Here is a 16,433-nt window from a genome sequence, read left to right as displayed (position 1 = left end):
TACCTACCTTTCATTTTCAACTGTACTATAATACATAATAAATAAAAATGTATGTATGAAATAGCAGTAATCTGCTCTAGTATATGTTCCACTGAAGTCTACAATTTTGTTTCTGGTGTCCTTTGATAGCTCTTTGGTCTTGGCCATGGTGGGGTTTGGAGTGTGACTGTTTGAGGTTTTGGACAGGTGTCTTTTATACTGATAATGAGTTCAAACAGATGCCATTAATACAGGTAAGGAGTGGAGGACAGAGGAGCCTCTTAAATAAGAAGTTACAGGTCTGTGAGAGCCAGAAATCTTGCTTGTTTGTAGGTGACCAAATACTTATTTTACCGAGGAATTTACCAATTAATTCTTTAAAAATCCTACAATGTGATTTTCTGGATTTTTTTTTCTCATTTTGTCTCTCATAGTTGAGGTATACCTATGATGAAAATTACAGGCCTCTCTCATCTTTTTAAGTGGGAGAACTTGCACAATTGGTGCCTGACTAAATACTTTTTTGCCCCACTGTAGATAGATAGATAGATTATATAAAATACATATTTGCATTTTCTTGAATAATGTTTTATTCACATCCATACTGTACTTACACATGAATGCTTTAGCTGTTATAGATCAGGTTTGTAGTTGTAGCACCACACTGTGCTATTTGTTAGTCTGTAGTTCTCCTCTTTGACCGAGTCGGGCAGCTCAAAGTGAGCCAGTTTATGTAATAATCTTCTGATGTCATGGCTTTCAAATTGAGCCCATCCCAGGTCACCAATAAGCACTTGTGCTCCGTGTGTGGTTATGCATGTCTGGAGCCACTTATGCAGACGATCAGCCAGATCATCATAGAACATGTCTCCGAGAAGAATGAGGTCCCAGGCATCAGGTTTTGAGCCGATCATGTTGTCTGTCACACAGGGTCCAGATTGTTCAGTTCAAAGTTCATTTTTGTGGCAATGGCAGCAACTGTAATAATAAAACGAAGCACTTATGTTTAATATTATAAAACCTTTGTCAGTCAGTGTGGTGTAACCAACATGAAATCAGTTTTGAATTTATATTTTACATTTTCATTTTAGTTAATGTTTTAGTCATTTAGTTGCATTTTTTGGTAATTTTTGTTTCTTTATATACGTGTCTAGATAGTTTTTATTTATTCTTGTTGCAGTTTAATTTGGTACATCAGTTTTATAAATAAAAAGGTTTTATATATAGCTTTTATTTCATTTCACTTTTATTATGGGTTTAGTTTTAGTTAACTATAATAACCCTGCTTAAGACACTTATAACCATGTAAATGTTATTATTTAAACATTTTATCTTATTATTATTATTTGTGTGTTTGAAAATTTCATGATTAAGTGTCACATCATTTATGTGTGTTCAAAGTACAAGTATTCTTTTGTATTTTTCACCTTAATGGACAGTTTTCTATTAAATCAATGTTTAAATGAATTATTTTTGTTAAAAACATTAAATTGATTATAAATAATCAATGTGAATATTATCACCAGCTAAAAAATGGTTTTAAGCCAGTTATTTGAATCTTTTGCTGTAGTGTATCCGTAGGAAATATCAGTTTACATTTCCAAACATTCATTTTGCCATTAATTGTAATAATCCAGTGAGATTTTTGTCTGACAACAGCCAGATCTGATTTTATCATCATCATCAGTCTGTCTGGAATGACATGAAGGAACAGAACAAACTGAGACGGACTAAATCCAGAAGAACTGTGGCAACGTCTCGAAGACGCTTCAAGAAACCTACCTGCATAGCAACAGTAGTCGGTTAAAAGTTTTAGGCACTTGTGTAAAAATGCTGTAAAATGAGGATGCTGTCAAAAAATGTCAAATAGATCTTCACTGACTTAAAACCATTTTTAGCTGGTGAAAATACTAATGTTCTAATCATTTTGGCCACCATGTTTTTGATAAACTCTGCAAGAAAGTAGATCTATAAGGACGTTTAGTTTACTCGTCAAGTTGAATTGTACAAATCACGGTTATTCTTATTTCAGGTATGAGGTGCAGCAGGAACACAAGTCTCACTTGGATCAATGTCATTGGCAACAACACGGGAAGCTCCAGTGAGTTTGGCAGCAATGGCTGATGCTCCACAATCACAGCCGAGAACTAGCACCTTTCTGCCTCCAGACACCTCGGGGTTATTGAACAGATACCTGAGAAAACAGTCCACTCAGAACTGCATCATTAATAAAAACGACACAATAACGCAGGTAGACTGAACGTATCTTACAGTAACTAACCTAAAATCTACCGTAGCGTTTAATATTATTAATGATTTGTTACCTAGCCATCGCCTGTCCACCGGGCCGATATATTGCCCAGTGCGGATCAGGGAAAGGCCATAATTCAGGTTTCTCCGTCCAGAACCGGCAGATGGGGGTGAAGAGTCCTAAAGAAATCTCTGGGGTTAAGCTTCGGGAGCTCACTATTTCTGTTGTCTATAATGAAGTTCTTTATATCATCCTCTGATCTGACGCTTCTCACGTATCACGACGCATTAAACAACTCGTTCCTCTTTGAAATGGGTTTAAAGTGCCCTGATCGCGGAAACACAGGATTATTCCTCTGTACATGTCTGCGATGCTTAAACGAGTCAAACTCCCTCCTGTTCCTATATTTACGTTTCGTCCACATGTCTGTCACGCATGCGCAGACCGGCTTGGCACGTCTGCAACGTTACGAAGATATACACTTTAATTTTGAACTTTGTAAATTGTCCCATTAACAAGGGGAAAAAACATCCCACTAAAAGCTTACCAGGAATCAATAACACAAGTAATAGTAATACGATGATATATTTGCCAGTTATCATCACTCTTTTGGAACATGTTAGCATGGTAAGAACATTTAAAATGTACTCGTTTAAATTAAAAAGCTGTAAACATGAATACATGGGGGGGGATAAAGAACTGTTATGTCTTATGTAGACAACATTACCTTACATAACTTTTAATAGTAGTCCGTAACCAGCACTGGAACAGATCTCTCTCTTCAAAACTTTTCTCTTCTTAACACCAACTCACTGTGTCATGAGTGCATATTGTAACAACATTACTATTTCACACAAAACAAGGAATTATCTCATTTGATATATACCACGATATTACCACATTCATATGGGAATGTACACTTGTACTTCAAAAAATACATTTACTTTAAATATGCACTGACCTTAAGTCATTTCAAACCATTTTAAATAATGAGAATAATATTATATATATATTGATATATGATATATATATATATCAATGTATATATATGATTATTAATGATAAATTAAAATGAAATAGCTAAATAAAAATAAATTGATTATTTTAATTGTCATGGAACATTTTATGTCATTGTTGTTATTGACTGGTTACTGTCTTCTGGCAGGTGCATGTTAAATCTTCATCATTGTAATCATACCTTCCAGAAATAGTCCCGTGAGCTCACAAAATGATTATTCAGTGAAGAGGTGGGCTGCGTCCTGTATGTGACAGTCACCATAGATACCTGCTGCCAAGGCTTCTGGTTCAACAGCACTGACTGCTCAATAAGGAAACTGACTGAGTGTCAAGTACTGAGTGTGTGTGAAATCAAAACACAAGGAGGAAAAACAGCTATCACCAAGGATACAAAAGGTACATTATATTGTTTTGGTGATTATGTACTTGTAAATTAATAATAGACAGCATTAGTGACAAATTTATCTCAATTAATAGTACTATGAATGTTTACTCTTAATATTATGCATATTATAAAAGAGCAAATGCTACAAAGCCCCCTCTGCCACAGATACTGCTTGATTGTCAAGTAACTAAGTTTAAAAAGATTCTAGCAACAAATAAACATTAGACATTGTTTCCATGTTGTTGTGCCACTCTGGCATGCTAGGTTCAAACTGTCTGGTCCGTGTGAAATAGTTTTGTATAAGGGCAGGACAATCTGCAGCTGAGTACACAGTATCTCAACTCACTTTTGGATATGGCCAAGTGGAGAGGAGAAAGAAGAAGCCTTTCACCTTCAGGATTCTGGAGTGAGCAGGAATGGGACGCTGACCCGGGCCGTACATCTTTCTGGCGCACTCTTAGGTCTCAAAGTCCCCTCGCTCTCTCAGATCTTGACTTTTGGGATAGTAGATCTCTTCTTAAAGCTCGGGTATGTACAAAGTGAAGCTCTGAGGATCAAAACAAATTATTTTTTTAAAATAATCTTTTACCAAATTTTAACAAATATGACGCTTCTTTTCAGAAATCTCCCGCATGGAGTTGTGTAGGCTTATCTGGATTGACTGACCGCTCAAAAATCAGCACCAGGTTAGTGCTTTGAAGGAATAGTTCACCTAAAAAATGAAAATGTACTAATAAATGTACTCACCTTCAGGCCATCCAAAATGTAGAGTTTGTTTCTTCACAGATTTTAAGAAATTTAGCATTACATCACTTGCTCACTAATGAATCCTCTGCAGTGAATGGGTGCCGTCAGAATGAGAGTCCAAACAGCTGATAAAAACATCACAATAATCCACGAGTAATTCACACGACTCCAGTCCATCAGTTAATGTCTTGAATTGAAAAGGTGCATGTTTGTACGAAACAAATCCACCATTAAGACGTTTTTAACTAAAATACAAGTCCTCTATTCATAACATTAATTTCTCCAGGGAAAAATCGTTTAGTCTGAAGCAGGATAGAAATATGCACAGATCAATCACCGTTTACAAGTGAAAAGAGTTCTAAACAAATATGTGGGTGGATTTTGATGTAGGAGAACAACAGAGGATTGACTTTTTCACTGGAGGAAATGTTATTAAGGATTTTGGTATTCTGGTATTTTGGCCAGTTAATGATGAATTTGTTTTTTTACAAACATGCATCTTTTCACTTTACAATATGTTAATTGATGGACTAGAGTGGTGTGGATTACTTGTGGATTATTGTGATGTTTTTATCAGCTGCTTGGACTCTCATTCTGATGGCACCCATTCACTCCATTGGTGAGCAAGTGATGTAATGCAACATTTTTCTAAATTTGTTCTGATGAAGAAACAAACTCATCTACATCTTGGATGGCCTGAAGGTGAGGAATTTCAAGGAAATTATAACAATATAAAGTTTTAATAATCATTTTAATTCTATGAGAATAGTGAAGTCCACACACCACAATGATAATATCACAGAGGACCAATATCACTGGAATGATGAATCACTTTCAAAATAATTTTTTCCAGCTGATGAATGATAAAAACATTGACATGTCTCTAAACCAGCACTCTTGGCAGCCAGAACCACAGGGGCTCCCTGGGCATGACGAGATGGTCATCTGCATCCCGTCTGGCTCCAGAAGGAGCTCCGCGATCACACTCTTCTGCTGAAGACTTTGAGCTCAGTGCTGCTCTGGAGGAAAGCAGCATGAAGAGAGCAGAGCTCATCCAGAGGCTCCGAGAGGCCAGAGGTCACCTGGATGCTCAGACAGACCTTCTGAAAACCAAAGGATCTCAGCTTCAACAAAGCCAGAGCATCTCAAACGTCCTAGAGATGAAGCACAAGGTACGGTTGAAGCAGTTTGAGCTCTGCAGACACAGAATTTTACGATTGGTTTAGTTTGATGGGACAGTAAACAGGAAAGGGATATCAAAGTGTGCTGTTGTTTACAAGGAACCCTCATCGCTGTTGATCTTCCTCCCCCACAGCAGCTGTCTGAAGCAGTGAGTGCTCTTGAACAAGACAAGGAAGCTGCAGAGCTGAGCCGATTTGAGGAACGCCGCCGTCGAGGGGAATTACATGACAAGTGAGTTATATTGGCCATAATCTATGTAGTATCGCGTAGCCAGACCTGGAATTCATGACAGCTTTCATTGGCCAAGGCCCACCCATGAGGCCGTTTGACCGACATGTCAAACAACCAATCACAGTTCGTTTTGTTCATCGTCACATTTCGGGGCGTGGAAATGTCGCCACAATAACATACCGGTGTGTAAAACTCTCTGACGTATTTTAAAGATTCTATGCCACGAACTTTAAATATTTCACATACTTTTGAAAATCCAGCATTTTGTTGATCCTGATAAGCGCTCATCATCACAGTTGTAAACACGACGGCTTTCTTCTTTTGTGAGGGGGCATCTTTGTTGAACGTTAAAGAATGTGACACGCACGTCTACCGGAAATCCTGTATAATTCAACCAATCTGACGACGACTTCGAAACTCCTGAAGTGTTTCCACTTTTGTGTGCCATATGCATCAGACGTTTAGCCAACGTTCCGTGGGCGAGACGTCTGAGGCTGAGACTATACTCTATGTGACAAGTACATTAATGTTAGTTTTAACAATTAACATTTAATCAACATACAATAATTTATTTTTTGCAAGGACACACTGCTACTTAGAACTTTACAGTATTTCATTTATGCATACATACATTACCATTCAAAAGTTTCGGCGTCGGTAAAAAGGTTTGTATTTGGAAAAGTCTCTTATGCTCACCAATGCTGCATTTCTTCATTTATTTGATCAAAAATACAGTAAAACATCAATGTTCTGAAATATTATTATGATTTAAAATAAAGGTTTTCTATTTGAATATATTTTATAATGTAATTTATTCCTGTCATGCAAAGCTGAATTTTCAGCATCATTACTCCAGTCTTCAGTGTCACGTGATCCTTCACAAATCATTTTAATATGCTAATGTGCTGTTAAAGAAACATTTCTTCTTATTATTGTTGAAACCCTTTGTGCTGCTTCATATTTTTTGTGTGGAAACGTGACACTTTTTTTTCAATATTCTTTGCTGAGCAGAAATTTCAAAAGAACAGCATTTATTTAAAATAGAACTCTATTGACCGTGACAGTGACGTGACATGTGGCCAAGTATGGTGACCCATACTCGGAATTAGTGCTCTGCATTTACCCATCCAAAGTGCACACACACAGCAGTGAACACACACACACCGTGAACACACACCCGGAGCAGTGGGCAGCCATTTATGCTGCTGCGCCCGGAGCAGTTGGGGGTACGGTGCCTTGCTCAAGGGCACCTCAGTCGTGGTATTGAAGGTGGAAGAGAGCGCTGTTCATTCACTCCCCCCACCTACAATCCCTGCCGGTATGAGACTCGAACCCGCAACCTTTGGGTTATGAGTCCGACTCTAACCATTAGACCACGACTTCCCCCCCCCCCAAAAAAATAGACAGATGTACAGTTAAAGGGCCGTCCCATCGGCGGTGCAACCGATGGACCTGCTCTTAAGAGAGCTGGGGCCCTGGGCGGCCCTATACTGATAATGTAACATTATAAATAGTGTCACTTTGAACTGTTGAAGGCGTCTTTGCTGGATAAAAGTATTAATTTCTTTAAGAAAAAAATCTTACTGACCCCAAATCTTTGAATGGTATCATACAGTGGGGTCCAAAAGTCTAATATCACTCTATTTCTTTCCCCTGAAAATAAACACATTTTTAAAAAGATTTCTTTACATTTTGTTTAATGCAAATAAATATTGAGAATTTTGCACTATTTCTAAGTCACACATTTTTGCTATTCATCATGTGACACCTTTGTACAGATGATCAGATATTCTTGCATCCATTGAAGCATAAGATGCTATTTGGATCAACTCAAATCAGACTGGAGATCAGGAGCAAACCAAATACTACGAATCAGAAATGAATGCTCATTTTGAATTATTATTGTGCTCAAATTGTGTCAACAATGTAATTTACAATGAAAAAATTATCCATAACATTTGAAAAAAGCAAAACAGACACTTTTACACATTTCATTTCTGTCTTGATTTGATATGTTGATTCACTCCGTGTAAACAAAGAGTTCTGCAGCTTGAGTTGGACATTTTGAAGATGAGGTCTAACCTGGAGAGAAGAAGTCCACCCACATCACCAAACCCTCTCAGCAGAACTCTGCCCGCTGCAAAAGACCAAATCCTCAGAGAGGTAGAGCACACTGTGTGTGTGACAAAAAATGTCTGCAAACGTATGTGAGAAACCTTCATCTCTGATACTTTCAGTCTATTAAGAAGGTTTTGTACTGCATGCTGCTGCTTCCACCAGGGACAGAGGCAGGTTGAGAAAGAGATAAAGAAGCTCAGAGAAGCTCTCAGAAAAGAAGAGGAGAGAACAGAAGACGTAGAGTATGAGAAAGACAGCGCACTGAGACAGCTCCACTCCTCTGAAGAGGTTAAACACTGAAAAAATGAACATTTTGTCATTATTTATTTACTCACCTTCATGTTTGTTCAAACCTCTATGACTTTCTTACATGAAACGCAAAAGAAGATTTTGAATGAGTCTATACAGTGGAAGTCAAAGGAAGGGTCCAAAAACGAGGCTATTACTGTCAACTATAACTAAAATTATTAAAAAAGATATAAAAAGTAATAAAGTAAAATACAAACTATAAACTAAATGAAAATTAGAACTGTTGCCTTGGCAACTAACTGAAATAAGTTTAAATTGAAGCACTAAAAGTGGAAATAAACATTTAAAGCTAAAATAATAATACAGAATAGCAATATAAAAAATACTAATAAGAATGACAAAAACACAACAAAATTACTAAAATAACAACCTAGAATTAAAATGAAAACATAAAAATAAATATAGTTAATAATACTAAAATAACTTTTAAGACAAGAAAAACAATCGGTAACACTTTACGTAAAGCCTTTATGTACAATGCATTATAAATGGTTATTAAAGGCTATAATGCATTATGATTATTCGTTGTAATACATTATATCTTGTCGTAAATAATTATAACCTAATTTAAAATGTGTAGTGTAACAATGAATTGATAAGTGTTATAATGTATTAACTGTGGTTATAATTATTTATGAGACTGTACAATGCATTATAAGGTATTGCATTAAAACTACATTTATAATGCATTATACATAAAGGCATAATACGTAAAGTGTTACCAAACATTCTTCAAAAATTTTCTTTTGTGTTCTACAGAAGAATGAAAGTCATACACGTTTGGAACAACATAGAAAATAAGTAATCGATGGCAGAATTAAAATTTTGGGGTGAGCTGTTCCTTTAAAAGTTTACTCATTGTGATTAAAGTTACATTTAATGCACAAAAATTAAGCTGAGATTTTGCTAAGTTTAGATTCAAAAAGTGTGCATACATTTACACAGAGGAAACATGAGGCAATTAACCAAGCAGAAGAGTTGGAACAAAGACTGAGCAGCTCCATCCAGACCCAGAAAGAGCTAGAGGACCAGCTGAATGAGTCCCGCAGCCGTCTGGGACAAATGGAGATGGTATGAGCAAAAAAACTGTGCTACACTCTCTAATCTTTCATTATTACATCCATTACTGCCAGAAAAAACTATTATCTCCTTTCATTAGGAAAAAGACGTGTTTTCCACTAAAACCCGGAGACTAGAAGACAATCTGAATGACTTAAAGGTCAAACTATCCGGAGCTTTAATGGACAAAGACTGTCTTGTCCAGGTCTGACATCACATTTCATATTAAGCTATGACCTAACACAATATCAACAGTTTTATCAGACAAAATTGTATTTATAGAACACATTGTACTACTTGCTTTTAGCATTGATTGCCCCTGCTGTCCTTGACCTTTTCTGGGTCGCAGTCCTCCAGTTCAGAAGCACTGTTTTAGATGTGATATGGTATAAACGCTGACCTTTCTGTCTATGTCTGTAAAGGAGAACGCAGAGCTCCATCAGAGGATCCAGGCTTTGGATCTGCAGTTGCAGAGGGAGCAGAGGAGCAAACAGGGCTTCACTGAGCAGGTGTGTGAGCTCCATTCTGAGCTGTCTCAAGCTAAGAGCCAGACCAACAAACAGAAGAGGGAAACCATGTTGATGAAGGAGGAGCTGCTTTCCATTAAAGAGGTCAGAGGTCACTCTTTTCCAAATCTGTGTACAAAAATATGCCACCATTCGTAAATTTGGGGTTCTTTTATGAAATAAATTAATATTTGTATTCATTAAGGACAGATTAAATTGATCCAAAGTGAGAGTAAAAACCCAATTAATGCAACTGAAAAAATCCATTTAAAATAAATGCTGTCTTTTGCAGTTTCCACAGAAATATTAAGCAGTACAACCGTTTTCACCATTGATCATAATAATAAATGTTTTTGAGCAGCAAATCAGCATATTAGAATGATTTCTGATTTGTGTGACACTGAAGACTGGAGTAATGATGCTGAATTTTTACCATTACAGGAATAAATTACATTTTAAAATATAATAACATTGAAAACGGTTTTTAATGTACCGGTAATAATGTTTCACAATATTACCGTTTTTTTCTATACTTTTAATTAAATAAATGCAGCCTTGGTGAGCATGAGACATCTTTCAAAAATAAATAATGCTCTCATTTTTTTAATGCTAATATTTTGAATGTTTGATCTGACTTTTCCAGATGATCTCTGCCAGATATATTTTATTATATTATATATCAGGTGAAATTCTATTATTTTAAAGACTGTTTAAAATAATAGCATTAGAAAATAATAACATTAATATTATATATATTATATAATCAAAAAAATGTTAAGCAATTTGATTGGCTTTCATTAAAACCCTTTCATTTTTTTTAGTTTGTTCTGAATTGTTCTGAACAACCCTTTTCTGAATACTTTGGAATTTCAGTTGAACGAAAAGCTGTCATCTGATCTGACCAAAGCTACAGAGAGACTACAGGTGATTCTTAACCAGCTACACGAGCTGGAGGCAGAGAAACTGATCCAAACCAATCAGATTGCGGCACTGGAGACTGAGCGCTTGCAGCTGATAGGAGAGAAAGAGGAACTGAGGAAAACATTTGATGATGGACTTCATGAGAAGATGATAGAGCTGGGAGAGAGATGCTGCCAGCACAGGTCGGACAACTCTGTCCATTATCTAACTTCAGTGTTGCTTGGAAATGATTATTAATATTGACTGTACAGATTTTTTTGGCTCTGATCCAGGTTATTAATTCCATATATACAGAGAATTGCAGGACAATCTAGAACAAGAAAATCAGACTCTGCAATTAAAATGTCAAGACCTGGAAAAAAAAGTCAAAATCTCGGAGGCGGGGTATAAGCATAAAGAGGAGGAGCAACATCAAATGAGGGCGGAGCTTGAGCAGGAAAAGGAGGAGTTGAGGAAACTGGCTGCTCACTGGAATGAGAGGTGGCTGGATGTGGCGATGACGTTATGCTCGACACAAGCAGAACTCGATGAGCTCAAGAGTCAACAGCGAGTGAATGACAACGTAACTTTTGTTTTCATTTTTTGTTTCCTTTCATTGGTCTAATGTGACCATTTGTCAAGTGTAGTGTTGCTGTGTTTTATGTCAGTATATCTTTACTCTGACTTACAGCGAGAGCCTGAAGTTTCGCAACAGATAGAGCCTGAGAGGGACCAAAGCCAAGTGCAGCAGAGACTCACGGGTAGCTCTGTATGTCCTTTGTTCTAAGTCAAAAAAGTCCCTCGTGAATAAATATATAATATGCATTTAAAGAGCTGTTTGGTCACAATGTCAACTTGTAGGTCAAACTGTTTTTTAACCTCCCAATGTTAAAAATGTCATGTCCAAGGTGTCTCTTGAAGTCGTGGATGGAGAGTTGGTGCAGGTGAAGGCGGAGCTGCTGAAGGTGAGGGACATGCTGAAAATCAGAGACACTGAGCTGGAGGAACAGCTCCAGGAGCTGCAGTCTGCTCACCATCAGGTGGGACCTGCAAACCTGACAGAGATCTGTGTCATCTTGGTTGACTGATGCGATAACAGAGATATGATTTTTCTTGTGCAGGAGTCACAACAGAGCGATGAGGTCCAGAGGTTGGAGCAGCTTCTTGCAAAGAGAGATCAGGAAATTAAAGAAAAGTATGTATATTTTACTCATAATCATTCCCGTATGAAAAAAACACGTGTTTATATGATTTAAATTATATGTAATATTAAACGTTTATTTTCTGACCAAAATGCATATTTCAAATATATGCTCGGTATGTGGGGAATTAAAGGGAAAAAATGAAAGGGAAAAAATGCACTACCAATCAAAAGTTGATATATATATATATATATATATATGAAGAGTTCAGGTGCAAAAGCCTCTAAGTGCCATCTGACATTTGTTTTCTAAAATGAGCATTTTCATCAGGCTCCTATGTTTAGGTTCAGTAATTTTACTCTAATTGCAATGTATAGGTCCTTTTCTATGCCATTAAAGTGAAATAACTGAACAAATATGGGAGCCTGATAAAAATGCTCATTTTAGAAGAGAACTTCAGACGGTACTTAGAGGAATACAGCTGCTGATGCTCGTCCTGTCTCGTGATCTTTGGAACCATCAGTGAAAATTGAGATTGCGGAGTTGTAATTCTGGTATCTCTTACTCTGCTGCCTACATCCATTTTATCCCTTACCACAGAAAATCCTGTAGGGCCCCCTGGAGCACAGTAGAAGAACTTTTTTACATAATTCTCTTCTGCTCATTAAGCCTGCATTTATTTGATCCAAAATACAGCAAGAGCATTAATATTGTGAAATATTTTTACTATTTAAAATAACTGCTTTCTATTTGAATATATTTTATATATATAAAATAATATATTCCTGTGTTCAAACTTGATGAGATTCATACTTGGCTTTAATAAATAGAATATTGATTACATTGTTAATGTAAAAATATAAAATAAAATTTTCTGATAGTGTAAGTAATGTTTATTTAACCAAGAAAGATTAGATTGATAATATAATATAATATAATATAATATAATACAATATATGTCCCATATATAAATGAGCAATTATAAGTAAAAATATGTATTTTGTAAATATATTTTAAAATATATTAGCAATATATTTATGCCATGTTTATCTGTACACTATATATATATATATATATATATTTTATATCAACATAACCAGTGCTAACATAAATTTATAGTTATGGCCATATTTGAATGAATGATGTATGTGACTGTTTAAGGACCTTAAGTTGCACAATTCAGATCGTTTAAGACCATTTATTTCCAGTTGGGGGTTTAACGGTCATGAGTGTGACCATGCAGTGCTATCAAAAACTAGTAAAACAGGAAGCAGCCGCTTATTGTTCCTTTATGGAACAATAAACTATATGACAGGTTCTTGTCATCAGCTCTTTTTCTCTTTCTACCACAGGGATCAAGATCTGAAGAACCTGGAGATACAGAGGATAACACAGAAAGCAGAGGCTCAGATCAAGATATCTGCCCTGGAGCAGGAGGTACAACGACAGCCATGACGTTAAATCTTTCTCACGGCAGAACAGATTAATCTGACGAGGTTTCAGTATCACACGTCTTTGTGCCTCTTACCTCGGGCAGATTTTTGGACACAAAGGTCTGCTGTCGAGAAAGGAAGTGGTCAATGAATGCAGTCCTGAGTCACTGAAGGCCCTGCTAGAAGGTATTTCCTCATGCTAAGATTGAGTGAAGGCCAAAAATGTATCATAATTAATAGAACACAAAAGCTCCTAGATATACCAGCTCGATTTTACATGTTGTTGTGTTCCGAAGTGTGTTTAAAACACAGTGCAAGTAGGTGTAACGTTTACACTAGAAGGCGCTCTGTAGCATATTAGCATTAGCATCTGCTGTAAAGGTGGCAGAGTAGTTTGAAACTAAAATAAATTGAAACTGTCGACCTGTGTATAGCTTGCTACCTGAATACTGCTTAAAGCAATCCGCATGAAATCAAAATTGACTTTATTTACTTTACTAGCGCACATTGCTAGTCTTGATGTAAACAATTAATCCGTGCAAGTTAATCTGCTGAAAATTTTTTTTTGTTTTGGTAATCTTTAAACAAAATCTGGTCATTTGCTTCCTCTATGGAATGGCATTCCTTTTCTGATGACGTCAGTTTGACGGCTTGGGCAGAATATCCTTAAACACACCCCTTCAACCGTAAGATTGCTACAGTATGAGTGAGAGACAGAGAGGAGGAGCGCAAACATAAAACCATGCCCTCTATTCAATATTCCGTTTCAGCTGGAAATAGGTCACTACACTGAAATTAAGTTGGCAGCAACTTCCGGTTCACGCGGACTTTAAAAGCACAGCAGTTTGTAGGTGACTCCATCGCCCCCTTGTGTACTGGAGAAATGTTCCTGCCAAAATAACTGAAGAATGCACATTTTGTACAACAGGAATGTGTTAGCTAAGCATTCATGAGTATCTTCCTGCAACGTACTTGGTTTTTATGTTTTGGCTCCAGAAAGCAGAAGGCGAGCAGAAACGCTTGAGCAGGAAAGAGACCGAACTTTACAAAAACGGCAGGATCTTGAACCTCCCCAGCAGGTACGGACTGATGTTTGTTTGCACATGTGTGTTAGTGTGTTTATTCATTGACATTTCATTCCGTAGGACAAAACAGAGAAAGAATCTCCATTAGAGACTAAAAAACAGAAACCCGCGGGTTCGGACCTTGTAGATCCAAACCAACAGAGGAGGCAGGTCACCGAGCAGGTGCTGCACCGTGTCCACAGTAAAACTCCTAAACACTTCATCAGAAAAAGTGTTATAGTATTTACTTCCTGTCTGTGCTTGTTTGTGTCTCCTTTCTGTGCTACAGCTGAAAAGTCTGTTCAGAGAGAGAGAGCAGCGTGGAGAGAGGTCAGTAGAGCAGCATAAACACTCTGTCAGTTGTCAGTCAGTTTGATTCATAATCTTCCCCCCAAGGTGGGTTTATTTCCACTTCTTCTTATATAAAAATGAGACTGTGGGGAAATTCCAGACTCAGAGGCTCCATCATTCTCCCCTCCCCCTCCTCCTGTTCCTAACTGAAAATCTGTGGAGAAATCAGTAAGTGAGCCCATGAAATGGATGGTCAGACACACTGAATGGGCACATTATTAATCAAGCAAGACAACCAAGGTAGGTTATGATGATGATTATAGTAAAAACATACAAACAAAACCTGCCCTACCAGTCATATTTTAATAAGATACTTGATGGAATTGTTGTTCTGTTTCTAAATCTGTGATATCTCAGAGAGGGAAGTTTTAGAAACAAAACAACTCCATGCATAAGCACATCAGGTTTTAGACTCTAATCGGAGTGTCCTGATCTCACATTTTGTCGTAATCGAAGAGCATGCTGGGATGAAGGGGCACATAAGCAGCTTTTAGGGTTGCAAGAGGGCGTCTGCAGAGATGTGGTCAGAAGCAGGGATAAAACACATCAGAAACCCTGTATTGAATGAAATTCCAAATGTTGTGTAGTTGTTTTATCCGTACAGCACTTAAAATAGAAGTACAATGGGATAAACAGCTTTAGTGCTGTGGTGCGATATTAAAATCAGTGAACCCTGAAAAAAAAGCATTGAAATGTCCCACACTTACTTCCCTCGCAGATGTCAGCAGTGAGAGATGCAATGGGAAATCTAAAAGAGAGAAATGAAAATCTGCTTGAAGGTGAAAAGTGTGACCAGTCCAATCATATATGGAAAAATCAGGCCAATTTGATTGTTCAACTTTTGGACATTTGTGTGGGGTCCTATTATTTTAGTTTCGCAGAACGCTATCATTCATTTATTGTGGTGTAATTATGTTTATTTTCTGTCTTGCTGGTCCAGCCAAAGTAATATCTCCTCAACCAAACTTACAACAGGATAAATTTCCCCTGGGCTGCAGTGATGGAACATTCCTTGCAAGGCAGGTTGAGGTTTGTGGCTCAGATTTGGAAGATACGGAAGGGTCCATTTGAAGAGGAGAGGGGAGCCAGCGTCTGGAGTGATGAAAATTCATACTGCACTGGCAGTTTCTTTATTAATCGCCATTTATTATGAATTACACAGTACAGCTATTAAAAATAAAACTAATTTTCATAAGCATGTTGCCAGATTTTCAGTATTGTTGTTTTGCTTCCAAGTGTTTGAAACAACTTTGAGGTAAATTTAAATTACGCACACACAAAAAAAAACAACATGTCATATGAAACAGACTATATTTATTAATCTTTGCAATTATCTAATTGTTCCATATATACTGACTTTTTATTGTCTTGAATTTCACTAATACATACAACAGTAACATAATAATAATTAATTATATTATTTAGTTCAAGATATTTAAAGATATTCAGTCAAACATGTCTTCTAAAATAGGATACAGAATGCCAGTATAATAAAGGTCATTAATATCTGTCCATGGTTGGGTCAGACTTGAGGTCTTGTCAGCTTTTCATTTAGCACTTATGGTTAAAAAACATGATGTTGCACAGCACAATTTCTGTTTGAATTGTGCTACACAGTAAATCTATCCCTCTTCATTGGCCTAAAAACCAACAAGAACCTGCCTTAGTGACAATGAGCAGGTGCATCTCTGCCAAAAGAAAAAGATGAAATATTCAATAAAATATGCATTATAAGGAAAAAATTGCCAGATTATTATGT

General features: G+C 36.9%; 1 protein-coding gene and 1 pseudogene across 1 annotated transcript; one reads left to right on the top strand and one right to left on the bottom strand.

The window, feature by feature from the left end:
- Nucleotides 1-611: 611 nt before the first annotated feature.
- Nucleotides 612-2,753, bottom strand: LOC107598868 (protein N-lysine methyltransferase METTL20-like; annotated as a pseudogene).
- Nucleotides 2,754-3,918: 1,165 nt separating this feature from the next.
- Nucleotides 3,919-14,699, top strand: LOC107598867 (trichohyalin). Its single transcript, XM_016290311.1, has 19 exons — nucleotides 3,919-4,160; nucleotides 4,254-4,318; nucleotides 5,272-5,551; nucleotides 5,695-5,792; nucleotides 7,832-7,955; nucleotides 8,073-8,198; nucleotides 9,165-9,290; nucleotides 9,379-9,483; nucleotides 9,701-9,889; nucleotides 10,658-10,887; nucleotides 11,000-11,267; nucleotides 11,376-11,453; nucleotides 11,593-11,724; nucleotides 11,806-11,879; nucleotides 13,179-13,263; nucleotides 13,364-13,445; nucleotides 14,256-14,338; nucleotides 14,405-14,506; nucleotides 14,613-14,699. The coding sequence occupies exons 1-19, from the start codon at nucleotides 3,987-3,989 to the stop codon at nucleotides 14,697-14,699; spliced, it is 2,508 nt and encodes an 835-aa protein (XP_016145797.1). The 5' UTR covers nucleotides 3,919-3,986.
- The last annotated feature ends 1,734 nt before the right edge of the window (nucleotides 14,700-16,433 follow it).

Source organism: Sinocyclocheilus grahami, unplaced genomic scaffold, assembly GCF_001515645.1.
Source record: "Sinocyclocheilus grahami isolate Dianchi unplaced genomic scaffold, SAMN03320097.WGS_v1.1 scaffold257.1, whole genome shotgun sequence".
Lineage (NCBI taxonomy): Eukaryota > Metazoa > Chordata > Actinopteri > Cypriniformes > Cyprinidae > Sinocyclocheilus > Sinocyclocheilus grahami.
The sequence above is the reverse complement of the archived record's forward strand: the minus strand, read 5'-3'. Positions and strand labels throughout refer to the sequence as shown.

Bases quoted from the DNA above. Each gene is read 5' to 3' on its own strand.
- LOC107598867 (XM_016290311.1), top strand. From the start codon at position 3,987: ATGGCCAAGTGGAGAGGAGAAAGAAGAAGCCTTTCACCTTCAGGATTC. The intron at 11,268-11,375 runs GTAACTTTTGTT...TCTGACTTACAG, and splicing joins AACAGCGAGTGAATGACAAC to CGAGAGCCTGAAGTTTCGCA. The intron at 13,446-14,255 runs GTATTTCCTCAT...TTTTGGCTCCAG, and splicing joins ACTGAAGGCCCTGCTAGAAG to AAAGCAGAAGGCGAGCAGAA.